General features: G+C 55.0%; 1 protein-coding gene across 1 annotated transcript in view; it reads right to left on the bottom strand.

Annotated features, from left to right (window-relative positions):
* CHN1 (chimerin 1) overlaps positions 1 to 24,085 on the bottom strand; it is a 158,560-nt gene that overhangs the window by 119,474 nt on the left and 15,001 nt on the right. Inside the window, exon 2 of the mRNA XM_048486628.1 lies at positions 4,316 to 4,354. Coding sequence (XP_048342585.1) covers positions 4,316 to 4,354 — 39 coding nt within the window. The remainder of the gene's footprint in view (positions 1 to 4,315; positions 4,355 to 24,085) is intronic.

Genomic DNA, 24,085 nt, shown 5'->3' with positions numbered 1-24,085 from the left:
ATTAGAATATAAGATAAAGGTACCATTCTGGACTGTTCCATTTAGTTCTTTAAAATTTTATTTTAATTTCAAATCAGTTTCAGATAGATGTTTTTCTTTTGGCGGGGAGGAATATGATGCATCTGGCAATGTATTCCCTCGCCTCCTGGCAGACTGCCAACAAGACCTCACTATAAGAATGACTGTGTTCCTTAAATATTACAGGGTGACATGTCTGCTAAAGTGAACCCAAAAAAAAGGACAACTTTCCCTGCAAAAGGTTATATTTCAGCCATTTATTATTTTTATTTGCAACTTGAAACAACACAGCCACATGTCTTGCTGACAAGTACTGTAGGTATGGCTGATATGATTAATGATGTTTAATATAAGCGACACGATGAGCACTGATTTTTATCCTTTAATCATCAGCTTGAAGACAAAAGCCTGCTCCAAGTTACTTTTGTGTGTTAATGGTTTTATATTAAGTGACTAGCTTGGCATATGACGAGCAACTAATATAATAATTTATGACTCAAAAGCCGCACAGTGGGACACTTTAAGAGCTCTGAAACAGACAAAGACCCTGACAATACTGATTATGTGATAGCAGCTATGTGGGCAAGGGATTTTAAAGGTGGGGCAGTCCCTGAGAGAAAGTTTGGGCACAAATGAAACAGAATGAGCATTTACATAAATTTCAGGACAGAACAGATTAAAAAATATTGCAGAACGCTGTAATGAACACACTGCTAGACAGGTTAGATCTGTGATCCAGCTACTCTATACAACACAAAATATATACCAGTTCCTCATCTGTTGGTGTAATTTTTTCCTAATTCCTTCCATTGATAGGGTAAATTTCTACAACTCAACTGTATGCAAAAACTAGAAAAAAAGAACTTCCATTGTATGATAATTTGAGATAACTTTAAAAGGTTGATCAGTATTATTTGTTCCTGGTTTTAAGAAAAAATGTCTTGGATTATTACTCTGTATGGGAAAACTGAGGAGCAAATAAAAAGGCTGGATAAAGTTAGAATCTTTAAATTTATTTATCTTATTTCCTCTCTGAGACTCAAGGAGGATTACAGAATACACACACAGAGAGAGATGTAATCATACAGTATAGGACAGTGAATAGTTAGTGTCAGACTTGGGCACTTTCGCACATGCAGAATAATGCAATTTCAATCCACTTGGGGGCAGCTCAGACAGGCACCGCAGTGGCAGGCCGCCCCCCTGGCCTCCTGCAGCTCACCTCCTGTCCTCCCCAGGCCCACAGACGCCTAAAGACAGAGCAGGCCGGCTCTGTCTTGAGGCACCTCCCCTGCCCTGACCCAGCTCTTCCGAGCAGGGTCAGCAAGCGGGAGGAGGGGGGGGGCAATTTTTCACCTCCCCCCACCATTCCACCCAGGGTCATTTGACCCCCCTGTCCCCATTGCATGGTGGGAATCATGGAGAAAAGTCACGAAGAACGGGATTAGTAAGGAGGAGGAGGAGGAGGAGGAGGAGGAGAATTGAGGAAGAACAAGCAAAAAAGCTGACTGGACTAAACCTCTAGGCCTACTTCAATAGCACAACTGGATATTACAATTTTTGAAGAGTTCCGTTTGGGTTCCTAACTCTTGTCTACCACAGCCAGACAGAAGTTGTGAGGAACTACTCCTTTTGTAAAAGAAAGAGAGAGCCCAGACAGGCTCAGAACAAAGCTGTGGAAGGAGGAAAGGCTCCTGCTTCACCCCCACTACAAGCCATTTCCCTGCATGAAAATCATGCCGGGGAGTGATTTTGTCAATTTTGTTGCTCCTTGTATTGTGTCTGTGCACACGGAGCAGCAAAAATGGCAAATAATTGCCCCAGCATGATTTTCACATAGGAAACCAGTTGGGGGGGGGGGGGGGGGCAAGAGCTCTTCCTTCCTTCCTACAGTGCCCTTCCAAGACCCCCGGGCCTCTCCTTTCCCCCCCCTTAGAAGCCGTTCCCCGCAGCTGCTGAGTGACTAAAGGGAATGTGAGTTCGGTCCAGGGATTTGTAATGCACAATATGTCTCAAAAAAAGTTTTTAAATATATATATACACAAAAGACACATTTAATGTTGCTGGCTTCTGTTTATGAAGAAATATGCAACGTCTTAGTTACAAACATAGTCAGCTGTGATCAGTTCATAGGTATCAAACTCTGGGGATTAAGAAAAATGAATCTTCAGCTTAATATCTGTGTTTTTGTTGGATTTGGTCTTTTTCACCTGCTCCCCAATGCATATATGAGTCCCGCTGCAGCAATAGGGTGGCTAGTATAATACAGACAAGCAGCTTCCTTTCTTTCTAATCTGGTCATGAACAAATCACACTTATTTATTCTCCAGAAAATGTTCTTGCCCACCACACCACCCAGAAAGGTCATACATAGCACAGTGCCATGATTCTCCCTCCTCCCACAGCAACTAAATATGTAGTAACTATGGGATCTCTTCTCTTCATGTCAAGCTTGAAGGCTTCCTGCAAACATCTAGATGACTGTTATTAGCAACCCCCATAGTGGTTATGTAAGTTACACATTAAAGCACAGACATTTTGGAATACGGTTTCTATGATACTTATTTTATTTGTTCAATTTATAGATCAGTCTCCCCTGTTGAAACGAGGACTAGGGAAATGAAGACTAGGAATACTTTTGAAGGGATTAGGGGAAATAGTCCCTTTCAACTCTTGAAACGTTGTTGTTGTTGTTGTTGTTGTTGTTATTTGTTTGTTTATTTATTTAACTTAATATACTGCCCCCATCCCGAAGGGGCTCTGGGCGGTGTACATCATAAAATATCATACATAAAACATCATAAAATATTAGCTAGAGGAGCGAATCAAAATTATAATTAACATATACGCTCCATCACTCTAAAATCCATTTAAACAGAAGTTATTTCTTAGTACAGGCATCCCACAAAACCCTTACTTAAAACCTAAACCCTCCCAGAGGAAAGGGTTGCTTAATTGTGTATGAATTATACCTAAAGAATTACAAATAATTAATTACTGTCATCAGACTGGCGTTTGTTTAGCAGTGGAAACAACAAGAATCACAAGAGAAACAAACCTGGCCAGTTAAATTAAGAGAAACTTTCACATTACTATAACTTACTGCAATTATGAGATCTATTGAAGAAACTGAACAACAGGAATATTTCTGGAATGTATGCATTCATGTGGAAATGGTTTCTGCAGACTAAATAAAAAGGCAGGCTTATTTTGATTGAGTTTATCATAGGTATCTTCTTTTTTCTGTTTTCTATTAAATCCTTATATGTGTATGTTTAACTTTGCAATGTAGCAATTAAAAAAAAACTGACTACTGCCAGGAATAGGAGGCTAGACAAGATTGACATTTGGTTTGATCCAGCAAGGCTCTTCTTAGGGTTTTTATGTGTGCCTGAAGGTTTCACGGTTTCAAATGCAACGTTTCACACAAATAATGAATGTATGAATCCAGTCTGATAGGAGTCAAAGTACAAGGTTGGATCCAGGCTGACAGAAGGGGGTGGGGTAATTTCTACTAATTCCCTCTTCCTGCTGCAGACCCCTGATTTGACTCTCATGCTGTGCCAAAGGTCCCATCCCTAAGGAGAAGCATTTTGGGAAATTCAGTGGACAGGGGGGGGGAGGGGGGAGGGGGGAAATGAGCGGAAACCTTTGCATGAGCGGAATGAGCGGAAACCTTAGTCTGCATCCAAACCATACCTCAATGGTGATTCCCAACCAGGGTTCCGTGGTACCCTGGGGTGCCGTGAGCATGTCCCAGGGTCACCGCGGCAACGCTACCGGTCCCCCTCACTTTTGTGGTGTCTCCCACTGATGCCAGCAAGGACATGGAGCGGGCCCAGGAGGCAGGACCTGCCGCAAGGTCAGCAGCCACTTCCTGCACCCTTCCCCCACCCAGTGCTTCCCTTCACCCTGGGAGGGGAAGGTGAGGCGGTAAGGGTGGGGGATGGCAGGGGTACTGTGAGATATGAAGAATGAGGTCAAAGGTATCGTGACGTCGAAAAGGTTGGGAAACACTAATCTGTGAGTTAATGGGTCTTTACTAGAAAGGTACTTAAAGATTTTCCCAAATCAACAGATTATTGGCACAGCGAAGTTCAGAGTTCTGGTTGCCGTAAAATGGCAATGACTTGGCAGCACTTTCTACTACCAAAGTTCAGGGCATCCAGCTTCACATCATGCATGCTGTGGACAATGTGGAGCATCATGTTTTGTGCATTTTTAAGAAAATTAAGAGGATGGATTTTAAAACACTAACAGGATGCGGAATAGTAATAAAACATAACGGTGTACTCACAATAAGACTTCCATACTGGTGGCCTGTATTCATCAGTATCTGAAAGAACAAGGATATCCAAATAAGTATCACAGCAGAAAAGCAGCTCGCCAAAATGTAGAAAAAAAATTGACTGATGCATTTGTAAAATTCATCCATTTATACGGACAAAAATATTCAGCTTCACTTCAGCATTTCGTTTTTCCAAACTGCATTTTACAAGAACAGATCTTGAAACAAAAAATTCCTTTCGTTCAGTTTATTCCAATCCCAAACATAAAAACTAAATTGTCAAACTGCACATAAGGAGGCGAAAAGTACGACAAATTTGCAGGAAGCTGCTATCTTTTCTTTTCTTTTTTAATAATTTTTAATTGCATCATTTGCATATTTCATTTTATATTAATGCTTTTCTTCATTCGTTTTCAAACAATACATTTTCCCCCTTTCCCCCCTCCCCCCTATATTTTTTCATAGTTTTTTCAAACAAACAGCAGTAAGTTCATTCTTTGTAATCTCTTCTATTTCTCCTCATTGACTCCAGCTTCTTTCATCCAGTCCGCGTATATGGTCCATATCTTCAAGATTTCGCTCTGTTTATCTTGCCACTGTTTATTCTTTGTTATTATGTCGAAAATGTCCAGTGTCACTTGTTCCCAGATATATTCCAGCCATTTCTGGATTGTCCATTTTTTCTTTTCTTTCCAGCCTAAAGCTATTGTTGCATGTGCTGCTTTGATCATTATTTTATACATATAGCGCTGCTATCTTTTCAATGGTATACTGAAAAGGCAGAGAGAGCCTGACTTAGTGGTTAAGAGCAGGTGGACTCCAATCTGGAGAACCAGGTATAAATCCCCTACTTCTCCACATAAAGCCTGCTGGGCACCCTTGGACCAATCACACTTCTCTCCAAACTCTAACCCAGTGGTTCTCAACCTGGGGGGCCGGGGCCCCTTTGGGGGGGTCGAACAACCCTTTCACAGGGGTCGCCTAAGACTCTCTGCATCAGTGTTCTCCATCTGTAAAATGGATAAATATTAGGGTTGGGGGTCACCACAACATGAGGAACTGTATTAAAGGGTCACGGCATTAGGAAGGTTGAAGACCACTGCTCTAATCACCTCCCTCACAAGGTGTCTGTTGTGGGGAGGAGAAGGGAAGGTGAGTATACTCTGCTTTCAGAAAAGTGGGGTATAAAACCAACTCTTCTTCTTTGTATAACACAAGAGAAACGGAAGGTTTCAACCTAACAGCATCAGTCAGGTATTTTGAAGCTCTATGGAGATCAGCTTCTCCTGGTCCAGCTCTATAAAATAGCTCCACAGTGCTCCCAAGTGACATCATTTACTGATGCCTGCAATCAAAACTGGGCCTTGGGAATACTTACTATAGAGAAGGGTGGCCAACCTATAGTGCTCCAGATGTTCATGGACTACAATTCCCATCAGCCTCTGCTATTTGGCCATGCTGGCAGGGGCTGATGGGAATTGAAGTTCACGAACATCTGGAGTGCCATAGGTTAGCCACCCCTGCTCTAGAGCCACCTGATCACTTCCCAGATCTTTGATGGGATTTTGTTTCTATCTCATAATCCTGGGGTCTTTTTTTTAAATTTGGATTTGTTTGTGCAATCTTAAAAGGCACTTTACTAACAACTTACAGCTGCATGGTTATTGCAATGTTGTATGCGTGTGCCCAAGGTTACCCAGCTGGCGTGTGTGGGAGTGCACAGGTTAATCTGAATTCCCCAGATAAGCCTGCACAGCTCAAGAGGCAGAGTGGGGAATCAAACCCGGTTCCTCCAGATTAGAATGCACTTGCTCTTAACCACTACACCACTGCTGCTCCTTGTTCATTTCACTTTGCATCAACTCAGACACTACACTTTTCAAAAAGTTTACACAGAATCATCAAGTGATATATGCTCATGTGTGAACTACCCCTTTAATAAGTCTCTGCAGATGACTGTTTTGGCCCAGCTGGAACATTTCTATTTTCTCAGCAACATGTGCATGGGAATTCACTTCACAAGTAAATCTTTAAGTAAGGAACCAAGTATTCAACTACAGAAACACACAACGAGAGAGCAAATGTCTTTTGGAAGGACTAGCAACACTGCAGTTATATATCTTTATCCCCAGGAAGGAGAAACACGATCATCAACTGAAAAGCAAAAGTGTTTTTTTAACCCAAAGCAAAACTTCTTGATCAAACCCAATCAAGAAGCAAGCAAGTTTTTTCCCACATACACTAGTATTTACAATTCAAATACTGGAAAGGAATGATTTATGTCGTGCAGGTGTGCAGCAATATTTTGTTTTCAAAATGCTGTCTACATGCTTTACAACCGTAGTGTTGTTTGCGCAACCTCGGGCCATCTGCATAACTGAACAAAACCACAAACGTTATCTGAAGAAAATACATCCGTGACAGTTAAAAATGAATTGTGCTAGTGCTTTCCTGGAGCAGTTTTTTTAAACGTGAAATATATTAGTGTTGCCTTTGTCAAGAGGACTTTAAAGTTAATGCAAAGAAAATAGGATCTGCTTCCCCTCACAGCAGGAGATGACATTTGATCCAAGACGTTCAGGCAGTGTAATAAGGATAATCTATTTCCTGTATGAAAAGAACACTGGAAAGGAGAAGAATACTTTCAAGTTCCACTTAGCACAACAAAACCTTAAAAAGCATAATGGAGATATGTTCTATTCCTTCCTCCTCCTCTGTGTAGGGTGAACCACTGGTTTTCTGTGCAGTATGAAAAAACTCAGTCAGTCCACAGAGGGCAGGTCTACCCAATGCTTTTCAATGGGCAATAGACCCATCTTCCAAGTGGCTAAGATTCATTTATGTCTACATAGCTATGGAGATAGCTTCTCAAAAAAATAACTACCATATATACTCGTGTATAAGTCGACTTTTTCAGCACATTTTTAATGCTGAAATAGCCTCCCTCGACTTATATTCTGGTCGACTTATACTCAAGCATCTCCCACCCTAGACTGATACACGTCAATAAGTTTTCCCAGTTTTTTGTGGTAAAATTAGGTGCCTCAACTTATATGCGGGTTGACTTATACACAAGTATATACGGCATATATTGCCGGAATTGGCAGGGCTAGCTGAGTACAACTGTGTACTTTTTGGGCTGAAAAGGCGCCCAGGATCAGAGCCTGCAGAGCAAATGTCCTCAGGCAACCTTCAGAAAATGGCAGCAGGGAGAATCCCTTCAGCTGCACACAAAATGTCGGGCTCAAGCTGAGGGTGAAAACTGACCAGAGAGCAAAATGGTCAGGTGAGAAAAATAAGACACTTCTTGAGCTCTGCATTCCGCACAGCCAGGCAGGAGACGTCTTGCAGGTGGCTTATGGGGGGAAAAAAGGTGCACTTTAAAGCGTTCTCAAAAAAAGACCCCTTGAGCATAAATAAGGCATTCTGAGGACATCTTGGGAGGAAAAAGCTGTGTGTAATTCCTTCCCAATTCCTTCCTTTTTAAAGGGCCTCAGGACATCTTATTTGTGCTGTGCGGAATGGACCACCAAGTGTCTTCTGGTAATTTAACCTGGAATGATCAAGTAGAGAAATTTTAATTGTTTTAATGATGTGTATGGATTGATTTTAACAGTCTTAAAATGTAGTTTCATCATGCTTTCAAGACCAACAACTTTCAAGACCAACAACTAATTATGCATCAAGGAGACCAAACGAACAAACGAGTTCTGGAGCAAACCTTCATATAGTCAGAGATTCAGCAGTAACAAGAGCTCAATAATAATAAGATTTAATTCCCAAATGCTCACCGGAAACAAGCTACCCTGTATGATGTCCAAAACCAGGTCAGAGAAGGTTCCATTCTTGTTGCAAGGGGCCATTTCAGAGGATGGGTGCTACCATGAAGAAGGCAGCCGATCGTACAAAGGCCAAATATGCCTTTCAAAATGAAGAAATCTCTACGAGGTGGTTTGGACAAACTTAAACTGATACGCAAGCCCAGAGGTGGTCCACCAGGGAGCAAACCTTTCTATAGCCCCACATCCTAGGCAACTCCTGCTAATTTAGAATCACTATTGAGACACTGAAAATTCCCTGGGGCATTAGAGAAACTAAGGGGCCCTGTAAGTCTCAAGGGGAGGAGGCAGTTCCTTGCCAGGGAGGCTAATACAAGTGGAGGCTTTAGCAGATATGATTTAATAAGGATCCTTAACTGGATTATAAAAATCTTGCTCAGTGTGGAACATTAGGTCCAATGTATGCCTTTTTTCAAGGGCTGGCCCCCAACCCTCTAGAACAGGGGTGTCAAACTCGCAGCCCTCCAGATGTTCATGAACTACAATTCCCATCAGTCCCTCCCAACATGAGCATTGGCAAGGGCTGATGGGAATTGTAGTTCATGAACATCTGGAGGGCCGCGAGTTTGACACCTGTGTTCTAGAACACTTGCACAATTGACACTAAGACTGAGAAAAGCCAAACAGGGTGGACTTAACATGGATGTTGAAATCCCCGAGAATGATCTTTGAGAAAGCCTCTACCAGGGCATTCAGTGGACATCCGGGAGGTGAGCACACCAATATAATCCCTAGCTTGGCCCTGAATGCCAAAGGACACATGTGGTTGTTTGCCAAAACATAAAACAAACAAGATTTAAATATTCCGGTGATCTACGCATTAAAATTTTAATTAAGTAGAAGCCGATTGGTGTTTTCTCCAACTACACAGTACACACGAAACAAAGCCATCTTGAAAATTCCTCCTGCCTAGTTCTATCTTTCCATAATGTATATGCAAAGGACAAATTAATTTTCATAAGGGATGTTTTACTCACATTTTAAAGAAGATAGACTTCATATAGTTTTTTAAAAACACAGTAGTGTTTGAATACTCTCTAAGGTGAACATAAACCTTTGTCCATTATACAAATTAATTTGCTTTTCCCTTTTATCTTGAAAGCTGTTTTATGGTTTTGTTAATATAAAACACCTAATCTCCTTTCACTTAGGATTTTCTAATACATTAAACACTAGAAATATTCATGCAGTGTTAACAATGGGTTTTAATCCATGGCAGCAAAGAAATTAAATATTACAGTCCCAAGGATGCCATTACCGAAGCCCCTGATGAAATATACAGCAACCAGAATTGCCGCAAACGGAATAATTCAAACCTTAAAAATATTTCACAAGGAAAATTTTATTGGAGGACTCACTGCCATAGACATTTGTACAAGACAATGAAAATAGGTGTTCTCACACTACATCTGCATGTAAAGTGTTGAAAAATACTGTTCATTCAAAAGCCACATGAGGTGAATACCCTTAATTTAGTTATTATTTCTTAATGGTTCACACACAGCATTCAAATATTATAATAAACCACAGTTTATAAACCACATTCTATTTAAACTCTAGTTTGCCATCTGAATGAAGGCCACTTCAACAGGTTAATTGGCGGGAACTAAACTGGAATTTTAAACAATGGTTTGTCGATGGATTGTTAAACCGTGGTTTGTTGTGACACTTGAATACCAAAATCTCAACCTGTTCAGTAGGACTTCCTCTTCAAGCTCCTACAGAAGCACAGACCAACAGAACAAACAGCCACTTCATCAGCTTTACCTGTTAAAAGTGCTTTAATTTGTCAGATTTGTAGAAGAGAGGTTCATCAATGGCTACAAGTAATGATAACATCCTCCACATCCAGAAGCAGTAAATCTCAGTGGTAGCAGGAATCATCAGAGTGAAGACTTGGCCACTTCATCTAGATTGTTAGCTATCTAAAGGAACAGGCTGGCTGGCCATTGGACCAGTCTACCAGAGCATCTCTTGATCTTGCGTTTCTCAGGACAGTTCCTCCCTCAACTTTCTTTCCAGGGTTCATCCTTATTAATTGGAACAAGCAGAACTGCACTTTGTGGATGTCAAGGTAGCCTATTCTGAAGGATTTTTTTTTTTAAAAAATCAGTAGAATATAGGCTCTCAGTCAGATGCAGATTGGAAGTATGACAACTAAGGTGGGCGTTCGGTAAATCTGAACCGGAAAACACCCTGAAAAAAACCTGTTCAGTACTTTTTGGGAGGTTTCATCCTCAATAAAGGCAGCAATAAAAGAAAGAAGAAAGAAAGAGGGAAAGAGAGAGAGAGACAGAGGAAGGAAGGAAGGAAGGAAGGAAGGAAGGAAGGAAGGAAGGAAGGAAGGAAGGAAGGAAGGAAGGAAGGAAGGAAGGAAGGAAGGAAGGAAGGAAGGAAGGAAGGAAGGAAGACCCTCTTCCACTCTTATTTACCTGCAACCTGGCTATCTCCACATGGACTTTGGAGGCAGAGTGTGCAGTTTAACAATGGACCTGGCCAGGTCAAGTTCACAGATCAACGCTGGGCTTGGCCTGGCCAGGTCCAGCTTTATCCTGATGGATCCACCTCCAAAGGTCATGTGTACTTCAGAGATGGAGCCTGTAGTTGAACACTGGTCTTGGCCTGGCTGGTCCAGCTTTAAACTGTGGGTTTCAGAAGCTGAGCCCAGCAGTTTAAAGCTGGATCCGGCCAGGCTGAGCCTGCAGTTGAATGCTGGTCTCAGTCTGGCCAGGCTCTGAGTCCAAAACTGTGCCTGCCCCTGGATTCCATGTAGGTTGTGGAAGAAGCAGGTTGCACCAGTTCTTCTCTATACCACATGGAGTCTGGAGACAGGTGTATTTTTGGGGTTTGGGTTTAATAACCTGAATTTTTTTTGGGGGGGGGAAGCTGATATGTAGAATCAGCCTTTTTTGCACATTTTTGGGTGCAAAAAATGCCCACCTAGAATGACCACATTTAAAAGAATCAAAACTGCTTCACACAAAATATTACTACCAGTTCACAACCTCCTACATATCTATTCCCCGCCCCCATAAGAGAGTCTCCATTACATTCAGAGTTGTCTGTCATTGTATTTTGCCTCCTGAGAGAAAACAAGGTTGTGGATTGAAAAGAACAGTAAAAAAGAACATAGGCAGAGGCATATGGTGGGTAAATGGCACCCAGAAACAGCCATTCTCTGGACATCCCCCACTATGCTCAGGGGGGTGGGTCCCCCTGGGGGCTCCCCGGCTCCCAGCTGTAAGTCCATTCTGCCTTCCCCTCTGGGGAGAGTAGAAGCAACTGAGGCTCTGTCCTCAGCTCCTTTGCTTTTACAAGCACAGGGGGCCGCCCCTCGGGGGTGTGGCCTTGCCCCCCAGCCCCGTCCCTGTGCTTATAAAAGCAGAGATGAGGATGGAGCCTCAGTTGCTTCTGCTCTCCCCAAAGGGAGGCAAGGCTTGGGGGGGTGTCCTCGGGTTTCCATGGCCCCGCCCACGTCAATGATGACATGGGCTGGGCCAAGGGCACCAAAAAAGGACAAGGCAGCAGGACTTCCTGCTGCCTTGCTGTCTTCCTGGTCACGTGAGGGGCCGATTTTGCGCCCCCACATGACCAGATTAGTGGCCCCCAGGGACAGAGGGTACTCCCTGTCCCTAGGGCCATACACTACTGGATATAGGGTGTAAACAATCAGATCAGGAATGCAATGAAATGGCTGGACAAAAAAGGGGGGATACCTGCTTGAGGAGAAGGACTATTTCAGCATAACAAGATGTAAGAATTCAGTGAAACAGTTAAACAGGAAGCAAAGGGACACTGACAGTCCTCAGCCAAATGGAAGGAGAAGGTAGCCCACAATTTGTTCCCTTTCCTTTCCCCCTCCTATTTATTGAAGCTGACCAAATAGTGAGCAGGCTGCATATGTAGTGAAGCATCATCACAAGCCAGGGTATGCAAGGATTCTGGCTGGAGGCAGGAAAAGAAGCAAGTAGCAGACTATAAACAAACTATGGTGTTAAATCACGACGGGGTGGTCCTGTTTGTCTGTCTGTAGCTGTAGAAAAGAGCAAGAGCCCAATAGACTTTAAGGACTAACAACATTTCTGGAAGGGTATGAGCTTTTGTGAGTCACAGTTCACTTCTTCAGATATCTGACTCGCGAAAGCTCAAACTCCGGTGCATTATGCACGTTTTGCAGACTAACCATGGTTTGTGCAACCAATTATAACTTAAACAAACCACAGCTGCTTCCACACGAAGGATTTTCCACATTTCAACTGCCCAACTGTCCCCTCTGCCCCATGTTTTCACATGAGATTGTTCTGTATTGTGCACAGACCATTAGTATTAGTATTTCTACACACACAGAGAAAACCTGCTTTATTTCAATACTACTGTCAGGGTCTCTTCCCCTGCTGTGTCTGACAGTGAGGATGATGGCCTGTCATGCTGGTCTTTTGACTCCAACGAAGGTGAGACCCCCGAAGCCAGACCTGGCAGCAGTGACTCACTGCGGCCACACCGGCCCTGCTCTGAACTGTTAGACCTGACTTCTGGATTACAACTCTGTTTATGGACTTTGCTGAACTGATTCCTTGTGGACGTCCTTGTATGACCTTTGCTAAACTTGTGGACTTGCTCTGTATGGACTTTGCTGCACTGGGGCTTGTGGACTTACTTGGAGCGGACCCAGCTGCACCAACGGAGCGGTGAGCTTCTCTGAGTTTCTTTGCCTATGTTATATAAAGTAAAGCTGTGAGTGTTCAATACACCTTGCCTCGTGCCTCCTTTGTGGCCAACCCGTGACACTACCCCCCCGCCCCCCGGCCCACCCTGCAAAAAAGATAGTGTTTTCTGGGCAAGGACACTATCCACAGGAACAGTTTCCAGTACAACTGCAAGATTTGAGTAGTCAATTATCTCAATTGTTTTCATTTGTTGAGAAGCCAGCCCCCGCTTACCATATCAGGAAAGAATCACCTGCCTTTTAGACAAAAGGAAGGGGATTGTTGGAGGTTCCGCGAATACAGTTTTAAAGGGTTTTTAAAAGGTTGTTAAAGGTACTGCATTATTTCTATCCAATTAGTCATTTTTAAATGGAACTGAATCACCCACAGCTGAGCTTGCCTTTTAGGGAGGCAAGACATGAGATCACAGAGATGTCTGCAAATAAGTGAAGATTCTTTTTTTTTTTAAAAGGGTTTTCTAAAGATAATGCGTTTTTTCTATACAGTGCTGAATTACCCATGCTTTTCAAAATGAAAAATTAAAACAGGGTAGGTGAATCCTGGGGGTGACGTGAGAATACAGCATGGTGGGGGGCTTCAACGCATATCAGATGTGAACAGTAAATGAACAGTAAACCATCACACAAAACAAAGAGAAAATGGATTACCCTAGGCTGCCTGGAATCTCCAGTTGCAAGAGCAATTTCACACATAATTGCTTCCGCTATCAGACCACCATGAAAAATCACCCTGGTGTGGATCAAGCAGCCCTGATTCTGGGTTAGATCCCATGGAAGAGATCTGCATAATTTTTTGGGGTGGGGGAGGATCTTAATTTTCACAGATTCCACTCTCTTTCTCCATGTAGATATAATATTTCAACTCGCAGATATAACTTCTAAAAGAAATGAAATAACAACTTTTTGAAAACACTTAACTCTAATACACGGGTGGCCAACCTATGGCGCTCCAGATGTCCATGAACAACTGGAGAGCCATAGGTTGGCCACCCCTGAATTACACAACCTTTAGTAGCATCTTCATGCAAAGTAATGTAGTATCAGTATTTAAATGTATATATCTAGTACTTTTTTCTTTCCTGCTCTTGTTCCCTCCCAAGAGCTCAGGCCAGTGTGCTTGTAAGACATAAGGCATTTAGCTTTTGAATGCTTGTAAGGTATCTGTGTAAGGTATCACCATCTGATGCATAAAAGAAGTCCCCTGAAAATTAACTTTGCTATGGATACCAAGACAATGTTATTAGGAATTTACAAAAGCACATCTCCCCAAAATTGGAAAAACTGTTTCAATATTTGACAACAGCGGCCAGAGTGGTATTTGCAATTAAATGTAAAGCAAAAGAATGTCCCAATCTAAAAAAGAAAAAAACCTGGGAAAACACATTAAGAGAATTTGCTACAATGGCAAAAGAACTTTGTGAATAGAAGACCAAATCAAGCGTTCCAAGAGAAATAGAAGTTGCATTTTGCATATTATTTTTGAAAACAAGAGTAGGTGTATTTTTAAAAAAATTGAGACTAAACAAGAGATTAAAATTATAGAGATTTAATGCTAAAGCTTAGACATAATAAAATCATTTTAGCAATATTGCTCTTAGTTAATGTGTATCATAGGTAATAGTTAATTTTTAACATTATAATCAAATGTCTACGAATTTTATGGAAAATTACTGAGAAACTTAAAAGGCTCTTTTAAGTATAGGATATTACTAATGTTTAATATCCATTTCAGTTAAATTAACGCACAAGTTCTTTTTTTATTAATTATACAAAATAAAATTTGTCAGAAAAAATCCCCAGCCTAGATCTATTGTCGAAGGCCCTTCTCACTTAGACACAGTGTGAAACAGACTTTTCTCTGTGATACACCTCTGAAGATGCCAGCCACAGATGCAGGCGAAACGTTAGGAACAAAATCCACCAGACCACGGCCACACAGCCCGGAAAAACCACCAGAACCCCAGCCTAGACTTTATTTGTAGAAGAAGACTTAGAAGATAGAACCTGACCTGACAATTTCATCCAGTCATCTCTAATGTTTGGATTTTTCCCCCAAATAATGATGCAATAAGTATTACAGTGGACAATGATGTATACTTCTGATACAAGGAAACTTTCGCTGATACAAGGTTCTCTTTTACCCACAAAAAAATCTTTTATGTCCCTGAACGATTTTTTGCAGTGGAGGAGCGTGTTGGTGTTCATGGAACATACTAGTAGATTCTGATCCAGCGTTACTGAACAAGTTGAGTACTGCTCAGTTGATTACAAGATTCATGGTGATCATGAACAATGCCACAATGATTTAGAAAGCTGAGACATATACATAAGTAGCTAAACACAGCCATTGTGGTAGAGCGGTTGAAATGCTGAACTAAGACCTGCAAGGCCCAGGTTTGAATTTCCACTCTGCCATGGAAATTTTATGAGGTGACCCTGAACCTACCATAGGATGGTTATTCTTAGGATAAAATGAAGTAGAGGAGAATGACAATATAAGCGAACTCCTCTTGGGGAGAAAAGTGGGATATAAATTTACATATATAAATGGATTTGTCCCTGTATATTTAAAATGAAATTAATCAACTCCAGGAAAGAAAGATACTTGGATCATAGGGGGTTCTGACTGCATTATAAATTTAAAAATGTGAGTGGAAGAAGAAAGAGATGCAAAAGGATGGTCTATATGGATATGAGGACAGAAAGGAATTAAGGGAAGAATACTTGTTTATATGATGGCACAAAGTACTACATTCCAAAACCGAGCTAGCAGAAGATTGAATTGAATTATATTTAAAATATTCCTCATGATATGTGTTCTTTAGAAAAACTCTGAGGTGTATGACTGTCAAGAAGCTTGCTAGACAATGCATTGATAACTTTCTCAGATATCATTGGGCCTTGTGATTCTAAGTTAGAGAGACCATAAAACATGTGCAGTTTAGCTCAGTTAATTGGTTCCAGGATGCTTCTTGATGAAGTCGATGTGTGATGGGAAGGGAGAGAGACACTAATACATTTTGGGTACTTTTCTTTAGGAGCAGTATGCAGAAAATACTTGGATAGCGATAGATTTTGAAGTTTTAAATTATGAAATGTAATTCTACAACACACTGCAGCAGCAAACAAGTTCATTTAAATGTAAAAATGTGATTCCCAAAAATGATCCCACTAAACAGTCCCCCAAAATGGTCCCACCAAATGGAGCTACACTCTTCTAAATCAATTGGGTTTACTTAAAAGACATCTGGCAAATCATCACCTTTCTCTCTTCCTTTTACTCTGAACTCAATTTGCCCAATTTCCCCTCTCATTTAAATATGAGTTGAATGGCCCAAGTCCCCTTTGTACCTCACAACAATACTTTTAATAGTTTGTTGACTTTATTTCTACCAGAAGAATTAATCTGTTGTGATGAAGGCATTTGGAAGCTTGGAAGAGGAAAAGCGCCATCTTGTGGAAATTAGATCCTCAGCAATGGAAGGCAATATTTCATCTAGTTCTTGCACTCATTCTCAAATTTTCTTGTGTTCCTGTCAAGAAAACATTTGGGTCTCCCCAGCATTAAAGATGACAAAGGAAACAGTCATGCTTGGGTTCAGCTCAGACATCAGAGAAAATTCTCCAAGGAAGGTTAGAGACATAGAGCACAACCCTAAAGAGAGTTGCTTGTTGTATCCAACAAAGTGAGTTTTGATTGAAAAGCTTACACCCTGGAAAATGCTGTTGGCGTCATATTTCGTTCAGCTACTCTTACACAGCTACCCACCTGAAACACTTTTAAGCCCACTGACTTCAGACTCAGGAGGGTATAATTCTGTTTTCACTCTACAAGTAAGGGTGTATAACATGCACAAACCTTCCTTCCTTCCATCCCTTGTCTTTTCTTCACATATATGCTAGTATTTTCTTTCAACAGACTTTTGGTGAAGTTAAGCATTGCTGAATATTGCACTGTAACAATCTTGAATTGTCTTGTCCACACTAGAAAATCGAGTTCTAAATTACTGCTACTATCCCAAAGATGCACAATCCCAAAGATGCACAAATAAGACCTCAGTAAACAGGCTTTCTTCTATCAAGAAGAAGAAAAGAGTTTGGATTTATATCCCCCCCTTTCTCTCCTGCAGGAGACTCAAAGGGGCTTACAATCTCCTTGCCCTTCCCCCCTCACAACAAACACCCTGTGAGGTAGGTGGGGCTGAGAGAGCTCCGAGAAGCTGTGACTAGCCCAAGGTCACCCAGCTGGCGTGTGTGGGAGTGCTCAGGCTAATCAAAAATCCCCCAGATAAGCCTCCACAGCTCAAGCGGCAGAGCTGGGAATCAAACCCGGTTCCTCCAGGAAGGCTGAGTTTTGGGCTGAGTGAATTGCGACAAAACCTACATGGATTCAGGTGCCTAAAAAGAGCACTGAACAACCTCATATAAGTTTTCATTACAGATTAAATGCCATCAAACTCCTTGGAAGAAAGAAGGGAGATACCGTTGCAGTGTCCTCTTTATGGACAAACTACCGTCCAACAATTTTTTCTCATTTGCAATGCACAGCATCTCAAAGCAGGATTTTTGATCCCGAGATAATGTAATTGTTCTCATATACAGCCAATGTATGTCTGTCACTGTTGTGTCGGGTGCAAATTTAACAGAGTTTTGGGCTGATCTGTCATCAATACACTGATGACACTCAGATCATTAGGTTGATATGGAGGGGGGGGGAGGTCTCTGCCCCTGCGGCTCTACAGCATTGTTTGGAGGCAGTGGCTGGTTGGTTGAAGCAGAGCAGGTTAAAACTTAGTCCATCAAAGATGGAGATCCTTTGGCTGGGCTGCAGGGAGGGGATTGAGGGTTTTCAGTCGCTGGTCCTAGAAGTGGTCCCTCTTTGGCTCGCAGCCTGGGGGTCCACCTGGACTCACCTTTTTCCATGTGACTCAGGTTGCTTTTTTCCATCTTCCCCAGGCATGGTGGCTGGCCCCCTACCTTTCCCAAGCTGACCTGGCCACAGTGATCCATGTGACGGTCACCTCCAGGCTAGACTTTTGTAACTCGCTCTACGCGAGCCTTCCCTTGAGGCTGATCCGGAAATTGAAGCTGGTCCAGCATGCGGCAGCTCGCCTTCTCACGGGTGGTTCTATCAGGGACCACGTATCTCCCGTGTTGTTCCCCCCCCCCCCCCCCCCCCCCCCCCCCTCCCCTTGCCCCCCCCCCCCCCCGCCCCCCCCCCCCCCCCCCCCCCCCCCCTCCCCCGCCTCCCCCCCCCCCCCCCCCCCCCCCCCCCCCCCGGCTGCCCCCCCCCCCCCCCCCCCCCCCCCCCCCCGCCCCTCCCCGCCCCCACCCCCCCCCCCCCCCTCCCCCCCCCCCCCCCCCCCCCCCCCCCCCCCACCCCCCCCCCCCCCCACCCCCCCCCCCCCCCACCCCCCCCCCCCCCCACCCCCCCCCCCCCCCACCCCCCCCCCCCCCCACCCCCCCCCCCCCCCACCCCCCCCCCCCCCCACCCCCCCCCCCCCCCACCCCCCCCCCCCCCCACCCCCCCCCCCCCCCACCCCCCCCCCCCCCCACCCCCCCCCCCCCCCACCCCCCCCCCCCCCCACCCCCCCCCCCCCCCACCCCCCCCCCCCCCCACCCCCCCCCCCCCCCACCCCCCCCCCCCCCCACCCCCCCCCCCCCCCACCCCCCCCCCCCCCCACCCCCCCCCCCCCCCACCCCCCCCCCCCCCCACCCCCCCCCCCCCCCACCCCCCCCCCCCCCCACCCCCCCCCCCCCCCACCCCCCCCCCCCCCCACCCCCCCCCCCCCCCACCCCCCCCCCCCCCCACCCCCCCCCCCCCCCACCCCCCCCCCCCCCCACCCCCCCCCCCCCCCACCCCCCCCCCCCCCCACCCCCCCCCCCCCCCACCCCCCCCCCCCCCCACCCCCCCCCCCCCCCACCCCCCCCCCCCCCCACCCCCCCCCCCCCCCACCCCCCCCCCCCCCCACCCCCCCCCCCCCCCACCCCCCCCCCCCCCCACCCCCCCCCCCCCCCACCCCCCCCCCCCCCCACCCCCCCCCCCCCCCACCCCCCCCCCCCCCCACCCCCCCCCCCCCCCACCCCCCCCCCCCCCCACCCCCCCCCCCCCCCACCCCCCCCCCCCCCCACCCCCCCCCCCCCCCACCCCCCCCCCCCCCCACCCCCCCCCCCCCCCACCCCCCCCCCCCCCCACCCCCCCCCCCCCCCACCCCCCCCCCCCCCCACCCCCCCCCCCCCCCACCCCCCCCCCCCCCCACCCCCCCCCCCCCCCACCCCCCCCCCCCCCCACCCCCCCCCCCCCCCACCCCCCCCCCCCCCCACCCCCCCCCCCCCCCACCCCCCCCCCCCCCCACCCCCCCCCCCCCCCACCCCCCCCCCCCCCCACCCCCCCCCCCCCCCACCCCCCCCCCCCCCCACCCCCCCCCCCCCCCACCCCCCCCCCCCCCCACCCCCCCCCCCCCCCACCCCCCCCCCCCCCCACCCCCCCCCCCCCCCACCCCCCCCCCCCCCCACCCCCCCCCCCCCCCACCCCCCCCCCCCCCCACCCCCCCCCCCCCCCACCCCCCCCCCCCCCCACCCCCCCCCCCCCCCACCCCCCCCCCCCCCCACCCCCCCCCCCCCCCACCCCCCCCCCCCCCCACCCCCCCCCCCCCCCACCCCCCCCCCCCCCCACCCCCCCCCCCCCCCACCCCCCCCCCCCCCCACCCCCCCCCCCCCCCACCCCCCCCCCCCCCCACCCCCCCCCCCCCCCACCCCCCCCCCCCCCCACCCCCCCCCCCCCCCACCCCCCCCCCCCCCCACCCCCCCCCCCCCCCACCCCCCCCCCCCCCCACCCCCCCCCCCCCCCACCCCCCCCCCCCCCCACCCCCCCCCCCCCCCACCCCCCCCCCCCCCCACCCCCCCCCCCCCCCACCCCCCCCCCCCCCCACCCCCCCCCCCCCCCACCCCCCCCCCCCCCCACCCCCCCCCCCCCCCACCCCCCCCCCCCCCCACCCCCCCCCCCCCCCACCCCCCCCCCCCCCCACCCCCCCCCCCCCCCACCCCCCCCCCCCCCCACCCCCCCCCCCCCCCACCCCCCCCCCCCCCCACCCCCCCCCCCCCCCACCCCCCCCCCCCCCCACCCCCCCCCCCCCCCACCCCCCCCCCCCCCCACCCCCCCCCCCCCCCACCCCCCCCCCCCCCCACCCCCCCCCCCCCCCACCCCCCCCCCCCCCCACCCCCCCCCCCCCCCACCCCCCCCCCCCCCCACCCCCCCCCCCCCCCACCCCCCCCCCCCCCCACCCCCCCCCCCCCCCACCCCCCCCCCCCCCCACCCCCCCCCCCCCCCACCCCCCCCCCCCCCCACCCCCCCCCCCCCCCACCCCCCCCCCCCCCCACCCCCCCCCCCCCCCACCCCCCCCCCCCCCCACCCCCCCCCCCCCCCACCCCCCCCCCCCCCCACCCCCCCCCCCCCCCACCCCCCCCCCCCCCCACCCCCCCCCCCCCCCACCCCCCCCCCCCCCCACCCCCCCCCCCCCCCACCCCCCCCCCCCCCCACCCCCCCCCCCCCCCACCCCCCCCCCCCCCCACCCCCCCCCCCCCCCACCCCCCCCCCCCCCCACCCCCCCCCCCCCCCACCCCCCCCCCCCCCCACCCCCCCCCCCCCCCACCCCCCCCCCCCCCCACCCCCCCCCCCCCCCACCCCCCCCCCCCCCCACCCCCCCCCCCCCCCACCCCCCCCCCCCCCCACCCCCCCCCCCCCCCACCCCCCCCCCCCCCCACCCCCCCCCCCCCCCACCCCCCCCCCCCCCCACCCCCCCCCCCCCCCACCCCCCCCCCCCCCCACCCCCCCCCCCCCCCACCCCCCCCCCCCCCCACCCCCCCCCCCCCCCACCCCCCCCCCCCCCCACCCCCCCCCCCCCCCACCCCCCCCCCCCCCCACCCCCCCCCCCCCCCACCCCCCCCCCCCCCCACCCCCCCCCCCCCCCACCCCCCCCCCCCCCCACCCCCCCCCCCCCCCACCCCCCCCCCCCCCCACCCCCCCCCCCCCCCACCCCCCCCCCCCCCCACCCCCCCCCCCCCCCACCCCCCCCCCCCCCCACCCCCCCCCCCCCCCACCCCCCCCCCCCCCCACCCCCCCCCCCCCCCACCCCCCCCCCCCCCCACCCCCCCCCCCCCCCACCCCCCCCCCCCCCCACCCCCCCCCCCCCCCACCCCCCCCCCCCCCCACCCCCCCCCCCCCCCACCCCCCCCCCCCCCCACCCCCCCCCCCCCCCACCCCCCCCCCCCCCCACCCCCCCCCCCCCCCACCCCCCCCCCCCCCCACCCCCCCCCCCCCCCACCCCCCCCCCCCCCCACCCCCCCCCCCCCCCACCCCCCCCCCCCCCCACCCCCCCCCCCCCCCACCCCCCCCCCCCCCCACCCCCCCCCCCCCCCACCCCCCCCCCCCCCCACCCCCCCCCCCCCCCACCCCCCCCCCCCCCCACCCCCCCCCCCCCCCACCCCCCCCCCCCCCCACCCCCCCCCCCCCCCACCCCCCCCCCCCCCCACCCCCCCCCCCCCCCACCCCCCCCCCCCCCCACCCCCCCCCCCCCCCACCCCCCCCCCCCCCCACCCCCCCCCCCCCCCACCCCCCCCCCCCCCCACCCCCCCCCCCCCCCACCCCCCCCCCCCCCCACCCCCCCCCCCCCCCACCCCCCCCCCCCCCCACCCCCCCCCCCCCCCACCCCCCCCCCCCCCCACCCCCCCCCCCCCCCACCCCCCCCCCCCCCCACCCCCCCCCCCCCCCACCCCCCCCCCCCCCCACCCCCCCCCCCCCCCACCCCCCCCCCCCCCCACCCCCCCCCCCCCCCACCCCCCCCCCCCCCCACCCCCCCCCCCCCCCACCCCCCCCCCCCCCCACCCCCCCCCCCCCCCACCCCCCCCCCCCCCCACCCCCCCCCCCCCCCACCCCCCCCCCCCCCCACCCCCCCCCCCCCCCACCCCCCCCCCCCCCCACCCCCCCCCCCCCCCACCCCCCCCCCCCCCCACCCCCCCCCCCCCCCACCCCCCCCCCCCCCCACCCCCCCCCCCCCCCACCCCCCCCCCCCCCCACCCCCCCCCCCCCCCACCCCCCCCCCCCCCCACCCCCCCCCCCCCCCACCCCCCCCCCCCCCCACCCCCCCCCCCCCCCACCCCCCCCCCCCCCCACCCCCCCCCCCCCCCACCCCCCCCCCCCCCCACCCCCCCCCCCCCCCACCCCCCCCCCCCCCCACCCCCCCCCCCCCCCACCCCCCCCCCCCCCCACCCCCCCCCCCCCCCACCCCCCCCCCCCCCCACCCCCCCCCCCCCCCACCCCCCCCCCCCCCCACCCCCCCCCCCCCCCACCCCCCCCCCCCCCCACCCCCCCCCCCCCCCACCCCCCCCCCCCCCCACCCCCCCCCCCCCCCACCCCCCCCCCCCCCCACCCCCCCCCCCCCCCACCCCCCCCCCCCCCCACCCCCCCCCCCCCCCACCCCCCCCCCCCCCCACCCCCCCCCCCCCCCACCCCCCCCCCCCCCCACCCCCCCCCCCCCCCACCCCCCCCCCCCCCCACCCCCCCCCCCCCCCACCCCCCCCCCCCCCCACCCCCCCCCCCCCCCACCCCCCCCCCCCCCCACCCCCCCCCCCCCCCACCCCCCCCCCCCCCCACCCCCCCCCCCCCCCACCCCCCCCCCCCCCCACCCCCCCCCCCCCCCACCCCCCCCCCCCCCCACCCCCCCCCCCCCCCACCCCCCCCCCCCCCCACCCCCCCCCCCCCCCACCCCCCCCCCCCCCCACCCCCCCCCCCCCCCACCCCCCCCCCCCCCCACCCCCCCCCCCCCCCACCCCCCCCCCCCCCCACCCCCCCCCCCCCCCACCCCCCCCCCCCCCCACCCCCCCCCCCCCCCACCCCCCCCCCCCCCCACCCCCCCCCCCCCCCACCCCCCCCCCCCCCCACCCCCCCCCCCCCCCACCCCCCCCCCCCCCCACCCCCCCCCCCCCCCACCCCCCCCCCCCCCCACCCCCCCCCCCCCCCACCCCCCCCCCCCCCCACCCCCCCCCCCCCCCACCCCCCCCCCCCCCCACCCCCCCCCCCCCCCACCCCCCCCCCCCCCCACCCCCCCCCCCCCCCACCCCCCCCCCCCCCCACCCCCCCCCCCCCCCACCCCCCCCCCCCCCCACCCCCCCCCCCCCCCACCCCCCCCCCCCCCCACCCCCCCCCCCCCCCACCCCCCCCCCCCCCCACCCCCCCCCCCCCCCACCCCCCCCCCCCCCCACCCCCCCCCCCCCCCACCCCCCCCCCCCCCCACCCCCCCCCCCCCCCACCCCCCCCCCCCCCCACCCCCCCCCCCCCCCACCCCCCCCCCCCCCCACCCCCCCCCCCCCCCACCCCCCCCCCCCCCCACCCCCCCCCCCCCCCACCCCCCCCCCCCCCCACCCCCCCCCCCCCCCACCCCCCCCCCCCCCCACCCCCCCCCCCCCCCACCCCCCCCCCCCCCCACCCCCCCCCCCCCCCACCCCCCCCCCCCCCCACCCCCCCCCCCCCCCACCCCCCCCCCCCCCCACCCCCCCCCCCCCCCACCCCCCCCCCCCCCCACCCCCCCCCCCCCCCACCCCCCCCCCCCCCCACCCCCCCCCCCCCCCACCCCCCCCCCCCCCCACCCCCCCCCCCCCCCACCCCCCCCCCCCCCCACCCCCCCCCCCCCCCACCCCCCCCCCCCCCCACCCCCCCCCCCCCCCACCCCCCCCCCCCCCCACCCCCCCCCCCCCCCACCCCCCCCCCCCCCCACCCCCCCCCCCCCCCACCCCCCCCCCCCCCCACCCCCCCCCCCCCCCACCCCCCCCCCCCCCCACCCCCCCCCCCCCCCACCCCCCCCCCCCCCCACCCCCCCCCCCCCCCACCCCCCCCCCCCCCCACCCCCCCCCCCCCCCACCCCCCCCCCCCCCCACCCCCCCCCCCCCCCACCCCCCCCCCCCCCCACCCCCCCCCCCCCCCACCCCCCCCCCCCCCCACCCCCCCCCCCCCCCACCCCCCCCCCCCCCCACCCCCCCCCCCCCCCACCCCCCCCCCCCCCCACCCCCCCCCCCCCCCACCCCCCCCCCCCCCCACCCCCCCCCCCCCCCACCCCCCCCCCCCCCCACCCCCCCCCCCCCCCACCCCCCCCCCCCCCCACCCCCCCCCCCCCCCACCCCCCCCCCCCCCCACCCCCCCCCCCCCCCACCCCCCCCCCC

Source organism: Sphaerodactylus townsendi, linkage group LG02, assembly GCF_021028975.2.
Source record: "Sphaerodactylus townsendi isolate TG3544 linkage group LG02, MPM_Stown_v2.3, whole genome shotgun sequence".
In the NCBI taxonomy this organism is placed as follows: Eukaryota; Metazoa; Chordata; class Lepidosauria; order Squamata; family Sphaerodactylidae; genus Sphaerodactylus; species Sphaerodactylus townsendi.
Note: the sequence above shows the minus strand (reverse complement) of the source record. Positions and strands in the feature narration are given on the sequence as shown.